Genomic DNA, 15,847 nt, shown 5'->3' on the forward strand with positions numbered 1-15,847 from the left:
CACTGGACCACAAAGGAAGTCATCAAGACTTCATTTGAATTTCAGCAAGTATATGAGTTTTACTTGCTTATTGTCACCAGGCTTTTTTTTTTTTTAATTAAAAAATTTTTTTAAATCAATGAGAAGTGGTGTCGTGGAGTGGAAAGAGTTCTGGTCAGACAGAACATCCAGCTGACAGCCCCAGTTCCAACCCCTAGTGACTGGGTAACCTGGACATGTTATTTAACCTCTTTTTCAATTGGAAATTCTAATCCCAGCATCACAGAATTCTTTTAAGCCTTGCATTAAATAATAATACAAACAATTGCTCAGAAAACAATGAGTCTCTGTAAGGGGTTGTTATTATTTTACAGTTATAATTACTGAGATAAGCTTGTCTGCTCAAGGTTATGAATAAAACCTTAGCAGAGTCAAGGATACACATTTCTTATAGTTTTGATAGGCACAGGATCTGATAATTGCCAGGTAACAGCCAGTTGTTGCCCACTCAGTGCTCTTTGGGAAAGTTTGTGTTGGTTAAAACAATTGCTTCTAAGATACACTGATCTGATCTTTTTTTTTTTTTTTTTTTAGATAGAGAATTTTAATTAAATTGGCATAGTTTATAAAACCAAAAAGATAAAGTGGACTTTGTCAGTGTATTTTCAATCCTTGCCTTAACAGGCTAATGAACACAACTTGAAACACATGTGACTCCTCCTCTGTTTATGAGACAGTGAAGGCACCTTTTCAGTATTTAAATATATTAATATAACCAGTTATAGAAATCTAAATATAAAACCAATCTCTTATAGGTTTTGAGAAGCAATGCACCATCTCCCTAAAAAGTTTAATATTCCTTATTCAAGTTCAATCATCTCTTTAGAATGGGAAAAATGATAGTACTTGTTGAACCGGAATTACTATCAAAATTAAAAAAGCTGACCATATTCGTTTAACCACAAACCAATCTTATTTAAATCAGGACTGTCCAAAAGAATTATTCCATCAGCCGTTCATGATCTGAATTCTAGTATATGAGTCAATTTAAATATGGTACACATAAAAAGTCATGAGACACTTCTGATTCATAATAAATAAGGCAGTGGCCAACTATTACTCATTGGTAGCTTTTTTGAGATAAGCTATCAAGTCTTCCCTCTCTCCCTTCTTCTTAATGCCAGCAAAGATCATCTTTGTTCCAGGGATGTACTTCTTGGGATTCTCCAAGTACTCCATCAGCGTCTCCTCTCCCCAGGTGATACCTTTGTTCTTATTGGCATCTGTGTAAGAGAATCCAGGAGCCTGACCTGTCTTTCGTCCAAACAGACCATGGAGGTTTGGCCCAGTCTTGTGCTTGCCTCCCTTTTCCACAGTATGGCACTGGGCACACTTCTGAACAAAAATCTTCTTGCCCTTCTCAACATCACCCATTTTTAAATCGTTCTTTCTCTGTGCGCGACCGAGAAGTTCCCGCTCACAAGCCGAACGTCCCGCTTTCTCTGATCTGATCTTAATATATGTCTCTGGGGCTCCAGAGTAAGAACCACTAATGGCTCAAATTACATGCTGTCACAGAGCAGATCTCCAGAATTCCTTTCCTTCTCTTTCTCACAGGCATTGACATTTCACTTTAAATGTCTACTAATGATTTGGCCTAAGATCTGAACTTGTAGGAAGTGAATGAGATATTAAGTAATTATCATATACTAGGAAAGCTTATTTTATTCTTAGGAACAAAAAAATTTAAGAGAGATATGGGAAAAAACAGAGGAAAACAAACAAAATTTTAAAAAATCATTGGAGGACTTCTCTGGTGGTACAGTGGATAAGAATCCACCTGCCAATGCAGGGGACACAGGTTCCATCACTGATCTGAGAATATCCCACAGGCCTCAGAGGAACTAAGCCTGTACACCACAGCTACTGAGCCTGTGCTCTGGAGCACACGAGCCACAAATACCGAGCCATCCTGCTGCAGCTACTGCAGTCTGCTGGCCCTAGAGCCTGTGCTCCACAACAAGAGAAGCCGCCGCAATGAGAAGTCCGTGTAGCAATGAAGACTCAGTGCAACCAAATATCCAAAAAAAAAAAGGCTTTAGAAAAAAAATTGGTGCCTAGTTGTGAAGAGACAGGTTTAAATCAGAGTCTCCAGCAGTCAGCTGTTGTTCAGAGGACTGCTGAGATGTCAGAGAAACCCAGGACCATATGTCATGGCTTGTTTCCATTTCATCATGTTTCGGAGGCCTCTGGGACCAAATGTTTTTGTTCATTTAACCAATATCTCTGCACTCTCTCCTGTGTGCCAGAAGCTGTGTTGAGGGCAGCAGAGGTGGTGTATGAGGAGACCTGGTCCTAGTGAGATTCACACAGGCTGTGGTAATACATCGGGTAAACACCTGAAAAGGGGGTACTGTGCTGTGTTGATGTTACAGCACATGGCGGAGCCCCCAGAGAGGCCAAGAAAGGGAGGGAGCCAAGGGAGACCTGGAGCAGGTTGGGGGAGCTGGCCAGGAGGAGGGTGATACTGATGGGGTCTGGGAGAGAGTAAAGTCCCAGAGAGAAGTGTCCAGGTTTGGCAAGAATACGAGAAAGGTTCAGCCTGGCTGGAGCTGAGGGAGCGTGCAGACAGGAGTTGGAGAGGTGTTCAGGGGTTTCTGTCCTTACGAAGGACCTATATCCCTATTCCAGGAGCACTGAGAAGCCGCTGAAGGCTTTCAGCTGGGGAGAGACATGGTTCGGTTCTGGCTGAGAAAGACCTCGAGTCGCTGTGTGGAGGCTGGGCGGAGGGTTGGGTTAGGGGCTATGGTGGTGATGGTGGGAATGGGGATCGCTGCCAGGGATGGAGCAGTAGTGGCAGGTGGAGAGAAGTAAAGGGACCTGAAGGTGTCTTCAGAGGTAGAAACGTCAAGTTATGGTGATTGATTGGATGCAGAGGGTGAGGAGATGGCGTTGGGGAAGATTCCCAGTTTTCTGGCTTCTGCAGCCCACAGGTAGGCCGTGCTGTTCACTGAGATGAATGAAGGAGAAGAAACAGGTTTGCTGGGAAAGGTTCCCTTTCATAGGTGCTGTGTTTCTGGTGCCTATGGACGGTCTAAGGGCAGGCGTGTAGGAGGTCTGGGCCGGATACTGGGGCTGGGGCATCCTCAGGTGTTGGAAGCTGGAGGAGTGGGTCAGATCACAGAGGAAGGGGTGCAGGGTGACAAGAGGGTCTGGGTTCCCCTACTCCCCATCCCAGGGGATTCCGACATTTACACCCAGGCACAAGAAGAGTAGCCAGAGGGGCTTGAGAGTCAGGTGGGAAGGGAGGCTAGCCAAACAATGTCTCCGATTTGGTGGCTCCCGGGCCCACACTCAGATCATCCCAGAGCAAGCCTGAGGCTTCATTCAGTGATGAATCTCCACTCTCCAGGCTGGGGGGCTTGGCCGCTGGAAACTTTTCAGGACTTCTTCTCACCATGGTGTTTCCCCTGTGTCTTAAAGTCATTCCCTGGCTGTCTGAACCTCATTGTTCAGGATTGTTTTGTGGAGGAAAGAGGAAATGATTGTAGCCAGTTGTAATTCAAGGCTCTGAGGATTTGTTGTGTTATGCTGTGTCAAAATGCCATCAAATCATAGAGTGTTGGCTCTGGGAGGAAATCGAAGGAGCATCTGGTCCAGACTCATCCAGAGCAGGAAGTCGAATTGTCCTAGTCTGCTCGATGAATGACATTGGCAGATCTTCCTTATCCGTGGCTGTTGAGGAAAGACAGTATTATTTTCATGTTCCGTGCCAGCATAGATTCACAATGACAGGGATAAGCTACTAGGAATGTTACAATAGTGAGGGCAGGAAGGTTGCTTATACTGTGCTTAGAGGGAGCTCAGGACTTTCCAGCTGGTTCTAATCCAGTCTCAGATGATCCTCATGAACTTCCTTAATGGCAGTAGGAACAAAGCCACTTCTGTTTGTCAGCTGATGACGGAAGGGAGACCCTTTAAGCTTAGATGGTCTTCAGAGCGCCTACTCTGGGAGTGACAGGGTGAAGAAAGCCTGTTGACCCTCTTCTCTCATGGATTTTTTTCACCCATCTTCCTGAGCATTGGTGTAGCCAGTAGGCAAAGGAGAGAGGCCTTTCCCTGGTCCCTGGACACATGGGTATTGTTGGTACTAGTTGCTAGGGATTTGAAGAAAATAAAACAGTGCTGATCAAGAGACTCCCTCTGCTCCATGTGAGTTTCACACTATAGGCTTTCAACAATAGACTACTGTGAGACAAACCGCTTAAAATTACTCAGTCAACAGACCTCACCATGTTTTGGATAAAAGTGCTTCAGGATTTTAAGATGAGGCAATCAGGTGGTCACTGAGAGTTTTCAAATTTGCTTTACCTCACATAATCTTGCCGGGGGGATCACATTGAACTTAAATGTTTTAATTGCATCATGGGATTGTCTCTGTCTCTTTTTCCTACTTATCTTTTAAGGAACTTTGAAACTCTCAGTCAGTTCAGTTCAGTCGCTCAGTCGTGTCTGAATCTTTGCGACCCCATGAATCTAGTTAGAGTAATAAGCTTTGTCAAGCTTTCACTGAGACTTAAAGATCTGGTCAGTTTCTCATAGAGAGGAATCCTCATTTTTCCTCTGCCCCAGTCCCTTATTAAGAAGAATTTCCAACATACTGGAAAGTTGAAAGAATAGTATGCTGATTACCCATCTACCTTCTACCTAGATTTCACAGCTGTTAACCTCTTTCCATCTTGATTTTTATCTCTCTACACAAATGCTTTTTGTTAAAAGTTAAGGTTACAGGTTAGACATTGCAGAAAAAATATAAGTGTACTTGAAGTCAAATCAACAGAAACTATTCAAAGGGAAACATAGAAAAGATCGAGGGAATTAAAGCAAGAGAGTATCAACAATATGGGGGACAGCGTGAAGGAGTCTAATACATATAAAGATGAAAGAACGGGAGGGTCAGAGAGAATCATTGAAGAAGTCTTAGCTGAACATTTTCCAAATTTGATGAGAGATATGAACGTTCAGATGTAAGAGATTCAGTGAATGTCAGCCATAAGCAATGTGAAGAGATCTACACCACAGCACACCATACACCAAATTGCTTAAAAGCAGTAATAATAATAATAAAAAGTTTGATTAGCCAGAGAGCAAAGACACATTGTGTGCAGAAGAGCGATGAAGATGGCAGCATATTTCTTGTCAGAATCAATGTAAGCTAGAAGACAGAAGTGGAGTATTTTTGAAGGACTGAAAAATACAAAATATTAATCTAGAATTTTATACCCAGAGAATATATCCCTCAGCAACAAATCAAGGTAAACATTTTCAAAAAAGTTGAAAGAATTCATCACCTTGCATGTCTGAAAATACCTATTTTAATCTGATGTCTGAAAATATTTATTTTATCTGATGGTTCAGAGGAGCATAGAATCCTACATTGAAAATTGTTTGCCTTTAGACTTTTGGAAACTTGGCTCCACTGTCATCTTAATTTTCATTGTTGCCTTTAAGGTGCTTTTGAAGTCATTGACTTCCTGATCTTTTGTACGTGTCCCGTATTGTCTCCTCTGAAACTTTTACTCCGTCCTGGTGTTCTGTACTTTCATAGAAATTTGCCTTGATACTTGTCTGCTCTTATCCATTGTGTAAGAGCAGGGTCAGGAAGCTTTTCTATAAAGGGCTGTGTGTTTAAATATTTCAGTTTTTGTGGCTCATCTGTGATCTCTGCTGCTGCTTCTTTTCCCTCTACCCCTTTAAAATTGTAAAGGCCATTATTAGCTTAAGGTCTAAGCTAAGAAGCAGCAGGCTGAATTTGGCCCATGGGCCACTGTGGGGGAAGGAGAGGGTGGGATGAGTTGAGAGAGTAGCGTTGAAACGTATATACTACTAGCCTGTGTTAACCGTGTGTTACCTAGCTAGTGGGAGGTTGCTTTGTAACAGAGAACTTATCCCAGTGCTCTGTGATGACCTTGAGGGGTGGGCTGGGGGAGGGGATGGGAAGGAGGTTCAAGAGGGAGGGATATATGTATACTTATGGCTGATTCACACTGTTATACAGCAGGAACCAGCGAAACATTGTAAAGCAGATATCCTCCAATTAAAAATAAATTTTTAAAAATTTGGGACACTCCAAATCCAGAATTTCATGCTGAATTAACTCATTAGTTCACTGTGAAGCAGGAAATCAAGTGAAGTGTAAAGTCATTGTTTCTGGTACTGGGTATCCCCTCCTGGACCCCAGTTCACACCCTCAATGGAGTGGTCTTTGGCCCAGAATATTTTGCTGAATTACAGTTTGGAGAGACAAATTTCACCAGTCATCTCTCCCCTACTGATCCCCTAGTGGAAGACTGGGCAAAGGGTGCTGGCCCAATGTGGAAACAACTCATATTCTGAAGGCAGTCTTCAAATCATGCCTCGGTAAGTGAGGAGGGGGCAAAGATAGCCCACCTGTGCATTTTGGTACAAGTAGACAGTGAGAGAGAATCGCCTCTGGAGAGTCTAGGTGATTTGAACAAAAAAGAAAAAAAAAAACTCTACACAGGAACTTTGTAAACATTTGATATGGAAAAATGACAGAATTGCGGCATAAATACTCAGGTAAATAATTTATTCTGGAAGAAGACAGGTATAAGGAAAATTAAATCACCCTCAAACATAAAAATAATGAACCAAGAGTTCAAATGGGAGGTAATGTGAAACAGCAGAGCAAAATGGAAAGTGGGCCGAGGAAACAGAAAACAAAGAATAGTGGGACTGGAGCTTCTTTGGTGGCTTGGTGGTAAAGAATCCACCTGCCAGTGAAGGAGATGCAGGTTCGATCCCTGGTCTGGGAACATCCCACATGCCTTGGAGCAGCTGGGCCTGAGCGCCACAACTAGAGTCTGTGGTCTAGAGCCCGTGCTCTGCAACAAGAGAAGCCCCTGCAGCGAGAAGCTGGCGCACCGCAGCTGGAGAGTAGCCCCAGATAACGCAGCTGGAGAAAAACCCACACACAGTAACAAAGACCCAACACAGCCAAAAGTAAATAAAGTTTTAAAATTATTTTTTAAAAAAATGGGATTGCAGAACTAATAAACCAATTGAAAACCTAAGAAGCAGATTCTGTTCTCTATAGAGTATGGAAGACTGACTGGAGGAGGTCGCCCAGTCTGCCTGTTTGGTGAAAATTTTGCACAAACTCAGCCGTCTCGTCTGGATTTTCAGTGTTTCTTCTCTTCCGGGCTCCACCCTCTTCCTGTGCGTGAGCCTGAGCCCAGGTCCAGCAGGGTGTTTTCTTCTGGTATCGTCTTGTAAGCAGCCCCTGGATTTGGGAGAAGGTAGCAGCCCTCCCGAAACTAGGCCTTTGTGTGTGTTGGGTGGTGTGGGTGGGGGGAGCTCCTCCTGCCTTCTGGAAGCTTCCCCCCAAGGCTTTTGTCTTCTGTCCGTTGGACACCTATCCACTGGCAGCACTGCACTTGTGGCCTTGTCTGTCTGTGAGATTACACATGTTTAAATATCTGAGACCTGAAGATCTGTGACACATTAAATCCTAGAGCTGGTCAAAATCTCAGACTTTGGAAGTAAGATGATTTCTACCACTTTCTACCACTGCTGCCATGGAGAAGTCACTTGATTTCTCTCTGGTTCGGTGTCTTTATAAAATGGACTAGATTAGGGTTTCTCAGCCTCGATACTATTGACATCTTGGGCTGTATGAGCCTGTGCGTTGTGGGGTATTTAGCAGCGTCCCTGGTCCCTCCCCACTCAATGCCCATAGGTGTGCGTGCTCAGTCAGTTGGTGGTGTCTGACTTTGTGTGATCTCATGGACTGTAGCCCGCCAGGCTCCTCTGTCCATGGGACTCTCCAGGCAAGAATACTGAAGCGGTTTCCATTTCCTTCTCTCAGGAATCTTCCCAAACCAGGGATCGAACCCATGCCTCCTGCATTGGCAAGCAGATTCTTTGCCACAGCACCACCTGGGAAGCCCCACTAGTGCCCCAGCACCCTCCAGTCATGACGATCAAAAGCACCTCCAGACGTTGCTGGGTGTCCCCTTGGGGGCAAATCACTCCACGTTGAGAACCACTAGACTAGACTGTTGTCTGCTCTGAGTTTCTGGGATGATATGAAACACTCGTCTCCCCTTTTTTCCAAAGTATATTTTTCCTAACCCTTGAATCCTTAGGGTAACCCCCATTTAAGTCAAGAAATGTGATTCAGAGCCATTAAATGCTATATCTACCAATTTAAGATACTTGCCGCATCTTGGATTCCTGCCAGGATCAAGATAAATATCTATTATTCTCTATCCCTGCAGTTCAAGGAAGAATTCTTGCAGTCTGTAAAGATAGAGGACAAGGTGTTTTATAGAGGAACAGATACAGGCTGGCAGATGAAATGGAATATTAATCGTTGAGGTCTGCTGCTGTTGGTAACGCATGAGGGCAATGTGCATTCTTTTTCTTTCTTAAATATAGAATCCTTCCCAAATAATTTCATGCTTATCACTATCTTGTACAAAAATTGGCCCTCATTCTTGAGTCTTTTCTTTTAAAACAGCCTTATTCCACACTACTTATGAGACTTCCCTGGTGGTCCAGCGGCTAAGACTCCGAGCTCCCAATGCAGGGGGCCCCGGTTCCATCCCTGGTCAGGAAACTGGATCCCCAGCGCCACAACTAAGAGCCGGTGCAGTCAGAATAAAGATACTTTAGACATAAAACAGAAAACAATACTTAAGAGAAACGGTAGTGCTTTCTGTCCTGGAAGATTAATTGCCATTTTTCTTTTTGTCTTTGGTCTTTTTGTTTCAACATATTAATATAAACAAATAGTATTGACTATCTTAAGCTATTGATTTGAAGACGAGATGAAACGTTTGAAATCCCACTTTGATTTTTCCGAGTATATCTGGTAACTTCACAGCTCCTTTTATCCATGGTGCAGGCAACCTTAGGAAGAAGAAACTAGCTCTGGTTGGAGCTAAGGGGAAGTGACCATGGTATCTACAGTGTGGCCGGAAACTACTATTCTCTACCTCTTTTGTCCCCAGTTTGAGATTTTCTTTCTACCAATCAAAATTCTAAGGTCCATGAAGCTGTGTGTTAGAAACCTTCTAGCCCCTTAACTGTTTGACTCTAAACCTTATTAAAGAGGGATGGGGAGGGAGATAGAAAATGAGGATTTCCTGTGAAAGAGAAAGTAGTCATTCCTGTAACACTGTCCAGCATCTTTATGGGTGTGAGGTTAGGATTTGGTTTCTCGGAAAGCAGGCATTTATCATCACACGCTCCCCTCAGATACTGGCAGCAGCCCAAGCTTTGAACATGTGCGTCTTTTGTAACATCTGGCCTAGTGCTTACCAGAGCAACGCAGCCATGCCCTTGTTCACCAATCTCCACCCCCTCTAATGCTTAGGGCCTCCTCCCTTCTCTCCCCTTCCTGCCACCCAAAAAGCAGACTTCAGCAGGAATATTCTCAGATCAAGCAGGTGTCATTCAGCAGTTAATAGGGGGGCTTCCCAGGGGGCTCCGAGGTAAAGAACCCGCCTGCCAATGCACAAGACAAAACAGCCATGGGTTTGATCCCTGGGTTGGGAAGATTTCCTGGAGAAGGGCATGGCTACTCTCTCAAGTATTCTTGCCTGGAGAATCCCATGGACAGAGGAGCCTGGCAGGCTACAGTCCATAGGGTCATGAAGAGTTGGACATGACTGAAGCGACTTAGCACACATGCCCTGAGTTAATAGGGAGCAGGACCGAGTTCTTGCCCTGTGCCTGGCAGTTTGAGGTCTCTAATTTGGTCTCTCTCGCTTCTGCAAAGTACAATTCAGATACGAATTATAATTGGCTATAATTTTAGATAACATGGCTTACAGAAGTATGCCAGGGTACCTGTCTACAGGTGAAGACGCTATGGAACAGTTCCATATTAAGCAAACCTGCATTTGTTATTTGAGTTTAAAGTTTTCCCCTAAAATTCGCTGATGACTTTTTAAGGAATATTTATTTATTTGGCTGCGTTAGGTCTTAGTTGCACTTTTGGGATCTTTCTTTGCAGCTCTCAGGCTCAGTAGCTGTGGCAAGCAGGCTTAGTTACCTCGCAGCATGTGGGATCTTAGTTCTCCAGCCTGGGATCAAACCTGCACCGTTCCCCGCGTCGGAAGGCAGATTCTTAACCACTGGACCACGAGGGAAGTCCCTCTGATGATTTTTTAAAAATAGCTTTCTTGAGATACAATTCACATACTATACCATTCACCCACTTAAAAGGTACAGTTCAGTGGCTTTTAGTAAATTTGCACCATTGTGCCTCCATCATCACAAGCCATTTTCAAACACTTTCTTTACCCCAGAAAGGGCGTCTGTACTCCTTAGACCTCCTGGGGAGCTGTCAGGAGAGTGGTGGCCCTGGGGCTCACCTTCCTCAGCCTTAAACAGAACTGCTCCTTCACTCCCAGCAAGCACTGCTCTGCTGTGCCATTCAGGGGGTTCATTCATCCTGCAGGCATATGCTAAATCATTATTTTATGCCAGATGCCAGAGACAGGCAGAGGGAGGATGCAGGGAGAGGGAGGGCATCGTCACGTTTGAAGGGGAGTAAGTGAAGCCTAGTGTTCAAGAAGCCGGATACAGCGAGTGACTTACGGAATCATTGGTGAGCACTTGCTGCTTTCTCAACCACCTTGGGCTACTGTCTCCCCTACCGAGCTTGCTAGTCCCTCTGTTCCTAGTCCGTCCCATCCTTGACCCGGACTGGGGACATCTCACCTGCTCTTCCTGTGCCTGGAGAACTCTCCCCCTGACATCTTCACTAGGTTGATCCTTCCTCGTTACCCCCTCAGAGGACCTTCTCTCCCCAACCCTCATCACACTCTAGTTCTTTAACCTTTAAAATTTCCTCCCTGGATTTCCCTCATGGTGAAGTGGATAAGAGTCTGCCTGCCAATGCAGGGGAAGATGGGTTCGATCTTCGGTTTGGGAAGATTCCACATGCTGTGGAGCAACAAAGGCCCACGAGCTGAGCCCACGAGCTGCAGCTACGGAAGCCTGCGAGCCTAGGGCCTCTCCGCAACAAGAGAAGCCACCGCAATGAGAAGCCCACACGCCACAATGAAGAGTCGCCCCCACTCACAACTAGAGCAAATCCAAGCAAAGCAATGAAGACCCAGCACAGCCAAGTAAAAATAAATAAATAAAATTATAAAAAGATACAATTTCCCCGAGCACTCACCACTCTCTAGAATGATCTTATCTCCTGTGTGTATTGGCTGTCTCTCCTCTCCACACCAGATGGAAGCACCTTACGGGAAGGAATCTTGTTTCGCTTGTTCATCATGATTTTTTCCAATGCCTGGAATGATGTCTGGCACATTGGAAATGTTCAATAAGCCATCATCATTGAATGGAGAGAAACAAACTGGAGAACAGAAGACGTGTCACAAACTGCACGGGGAAGCAATAAGAAACCAATTAGAAATCACTGGATTCTCCCTTATTAGGAAAGTCAGATACCTTTAAAAGATGCTGATGGTGCTGGCGGTAGCTGACAGTGCTGAGGACCATTTTAAGATTGAACTAAGTGCCTCACACACATCAAATCATTTACAGTAGCTCTATGAGGCATGTGTGGTCATCCCCATTTTATAGATGTGGAAACTGTGACACAGATTCAGTCACTTGTCCCAAGTCTAGTAAGTGGAGGCGCAGCAGGGATGTGAACTTTAACCATCTGGCTCCAAAACCCATCTGCGTCGGTTCGCTTTACTCTGTCAGGGTGATCACTGCAGTATAACAAAGAAAAGCACGCCGGGTTCCAGTGCGGAGTCCAGTCCTTGCTGGCCCCTGAGACAGTATGTGGAGTGGGAAGAGCATTTGGATGGGGATCCAGAGACCTGCTTCCCTCTGGAGTGACCAGTTGGTGGCCTTGCCCACTCCCTATGGCTGTGTTTCACAGGAGCATCTCAATCCCAAAATGACTCTGTCCTTAGATGGTCTCTAAAACTCTTTCCAGTAGAAGTGTTCCTACCCAGCAAAAAAGTAGAATCGTTGAAAGTTGTTTTACCTCCCAGGCCTGTGCCAAGGAGCCATGGATTTATCTGTTAGAGCCCCGTGCTTGCCTGGATGTGCCTGGCAAAGGATCTGAAAGAGCATTCCCTAAACCATGGATGTTTGTTTCCCCTCAGGAATAGGGGTGAGGAGGAGAATGTCACTTTGTAGCTATTCATCTCTCTATTGTTAATTTTTCATCAAGAATGTGCTGCTTCTATGTTATTTAAAACATCATAAAGACAAAAAAATTAGAGAGATTTGGGGACTTCCCTGATGGTCCAGTGGTTAAGACTTCATGCTCCCAGTGCAGGGGGCCTGGGTTCGATCTTTGGTCCAGAAACTAGATCCCACATGCTGTAATTAAAGAACCTGCATGCTGCAAATAAGACGTGGCGCAGCCAAGTAAATATTTTTTTTTAAAAATTAAAGAGGTTTGTAGTTAGTTGCCAACAGTTTCTGTGTGCCTGGGTCTTCCTAAGAGAAGGAACTTGAGAGTACCAGGAAGGCTTGTTTTCAAGTATTTGAACCATTTCTTTCTGTTTTGTGGAACCTTAACTTAGTCTACCTGGGAAGATACGCTTGTTTAGCTGGGAGGATCTTCAGCCCAGAGCAAGACAGTTGGAGAGTCTTGGTTGCCGTCCTTAGATATCTGAAGTGCCGTCGGGGAAAGAGGAACAGACTTGCTGTTGCTTGAGAGCAGAATTACCGGCAGCAGGTGGAGTAGACTTGACAGGGCGTGGATTCCCAGCCCGTGTGCGCTAGGAAACAGTGGAGCTGCCTTCCTGGAGTCTGGTTATTGTTGCCATGTGCAAGCCCTCTTGGTTTTTATGTGTTTATTTTGTATCTGCGACCTATCTGGTGGCTCTGTGGTAAAGAATCCGCCTGCCAATGCAGGACATCTGGTTTCAGTCCTTGGGTCAGGAACATCCCCTGGAGTAGGAAATGGCAACCCACTCCAGTATTCTTGCCTGGGAAATCCCATGGACAGAGGAGCCTGGTGGGCTACAGTTCATAGGGTTGCAAAAAGTCGGACACAACTTAGCAACTAAACAACAACAACCTTCCTAAAGGTTTTAATGTTTCTACTAGTTTTTTAGTTGATTCCCATGATTTCTGCAGGCAGATAACTCTGTGTCCTTCTTACCTTGTTTTGTTTTCTTGTCTAAGGGAATTCTCAGAACAGTGTTAAGTAATGGCAGCTTCCAAATTCAGCCTAGTGTCCCTGTTGTGACATGATATATCTTACTGTCTGGGGCCTCTGACTTGTGCTTCAGCATTAATGCATCTCTTCCTGGATAAGCAGAGGTCACCGTCTCTTTCCTTAGAAGTGGTATAAGGCTTCTCCTGTTCAATTCTATATTAGCATTTAAGATTTATATATATTGGTGCCATTATTCCAAAGCATATTCACATGTTTATTGTGGGTCAAGGAAGTTTAGAAGTTTCTGCTGAAATACATGTAGAGTTTGATATCTAAATATTTTGGTGATTATTTTAAACTATATTTTAAATATATATGTATTTTTTATAGGATTTTTATATTAAAAATCTTGATTGGTGGAAGTGAAATGTTATAATTTTCTTATTTTATTGTCTGTATAAATAACATATTTTTATGGTGACGTGATGCCTTTTGTTCTGTGCCTCAGACCTGCCAGATACCTTCCCAGGCATATTGTCTCGTTAACCCTCACAACAGGTCATTAGAGTATTATAATTTTGTAGATGAGAAAGCTGAAACCTAAAAAAATTTTATACTTGCTCAAGGTCCACAGCTAACAAATGCCTGAACCTGGAGTTTCCCTGGTCTGTCTAATTTTAGTGCTTCCCTTGGCATTTTCTCTTTCTTTTTTTAAAATTAATTTGCATTGGAGTATGGCTGCTTTGGGCTTGCCTGATAGCTCAGCTGGTAAAGAATCCACCTGGAATGCAGAGGGGACCCCAGTTTGATTCCTGGGTCAAGAAGATCCACTGGACAAGGATAAGCCTACCCACTCCAGTATTCTTGGGCTTCCCTGGTGGCTCAGCTGGTAAAGAATCTGCCCACAATGAGGGAGACCTGGGTTGGAGAGATCCCCTGGAGTAGGGCATGGCAACCCACTCCAGTATTCTTGCCTGGTGAATCCCCATAGAGGAGCCTGGCAGGCTGCAGTCCATGGGGTCACAGAGAGTCAGACGTGACTAAGTGACTAAGCACAGCATAGCACATGGCTGCTTTAGGCATTTTTTTCTTGGTCATGAGGGTGGGAGTGACGTCTGCCTGAGTAACTAGCCTTGTTGTTCAGTCACTCAGTCATGTCCGACTCTTTGTGACCCCATGGACTGCAGCACAACAGGCTTCCCTGTCCTTCACCGTCTCCTGGAGCTTGCTCAAACTCATGTCCATTGCATCGGTGATGCCATCCAACCACCTCATCCTCTGTCATCCCCTTCTCCTCCTGCCTTCCATCATTCCCAGCATCAGGGTCTTTTCTAATGGGCTGGCTCTTCGAATCAGGTGGGCAAAGTATTGGAGCTTCAGCTTCAGCATCAGTCCTTCCAATGAGTCTTTAGGATGGACTGGTTGGATCTCCTTGTAGTCCAAGAGACTCTCTAGAGTCTTCTCCAACACCACACTTCAAAAGCATCAGTTCTTCGGCGCTCAGCTTTCTTTATAGTCCAACTCTCACATCCATACATGACTACTGGAAAAACCATAGCTTTGACTAGATGGACCTTTGTTGGCAAAGTAATGTGTCTGCTTTTTAATATGCTGTCTAGGTTGGTCATAGCTTTTCTTCAAGGAGTAACTAGGGCCATGATTCTCACAATTATGCAGAAGTTAAAGCTGCTCTAGCGTTGAGGTTATTTAATCACTAAGTCATGTCTGACTCTTTGCTACCACATGAACTGTAGCCCATCAGGCTCCTCTGTCCATGGGATTTCCCAGCCAAGAATACTGCCCTGGTGTCTTCTGTGCCAAATGCTCAGGCCAGGTGGTGGTGAAGCAGACAGTTTGCCTGGAAATCACGTGGTTTGGAATGCAGAAATAGGACCCTCTGGCTGGACCAGCTTTATTGTTTCTCTCCACACAAAGAGGACTTCTAAGGGAGTTGAAATGTGATTGCCAGGGATTATTTGTGAGGAAGTAGCCCAACCTACTTGATTCTTAATGCTAAAATGGGCTCTAATCCTTGTTTCCTTTTCGGTATTGGATTAGAAAAATGTAGGGCAGGATTAGAACTGACTGACAACAATACAACAAATACAGGCCCTCAGAATTTCAGAACAGGAATCACCAGGCAAGAAGGCTTGAACCCAGAGTGTATTCTCAGTCTTTAGGGCTTGTGATCCTTGTTCTGATTTTCTGATTATATCTCTGCCTTCACCTATCAAAAGGTGACTTGAATTTAAATTAATTTTGTGTAGCAGGAAAACAAAAAAACCCTATTAATACACAAAAGATAGTGTAATAATACCCTCTTCCACTGTTACATTTGTAAACAAAACTCAAGATATGTTTTATCAGTTATTAATAGTACATTATTTTGGAGAGCCAGTCAGAGCACTGATGAGAGCGTAAATTGTGCTTTTGGAAAATAATTCAGTAGAATTTATCAAAAGCTCAGCATATTTATTGTTGGTGGTGTTTAGTCACTAAGTCATGTCCGACTCTGCAACCCCTGACAAGAGTATGGGAATGGGTTGCCATTTCCTTCTCCTGACCCAGGGATTGAACCCAAATCTCCTGCATCGGCAGGTAGATTCTTCACCACTGAGCTCCCAGGAAAGGCCAAGAGTTTGGGACTTTATCCAACCTTTCCTCATACCATTAATTGATAATAACACCCAGATT

The 15,847-nt window shown here is 44.2% G+C and overlaps 2 protein-coding genes across 3 annotated transcripts in view; one reads left to right on the forward strand and one right to left on the reverse strand.

The window, feature by feature from the left end:
* Nucleotides 1-15,847, forward strand: part of STXBP1 (syntaxin binding protein 1) — a 67,807-nt gene that overhangs the window by 13,134 nt on the left and 38,826 nt on the right.
* Nucleotides 930-1,482, reverse strand: LOC100847700 (cytochrome c). The gene has a single exon (XM_010810497.4). The coding sequence runs from the start codon at nt 1,411-1,413 to the stop codon at nt 1,096-1,098; it is 318 nt and encodes a 105-aa protein (XP_010808799.1). The 5' UTR covers nt 1,414-1,482; the 3' UTR covers nt 930-1,095.

The sequence above is a fragment of the Bos taurus genome, chromosome 11 (assembly GCF_002263795.3).
Source record: "Bos taurus isolate L1 Dominette 01449 registration number 42190680 breed Hereford chromosome 11, ARS-UCD2.0, whole genome shotgun sequence".
Lineage (NCBI taxonomy): Eukaryota > Metazoa > Chordata > Mammalia > Artiodactyla > Bovidae > Bos > Bos taurus.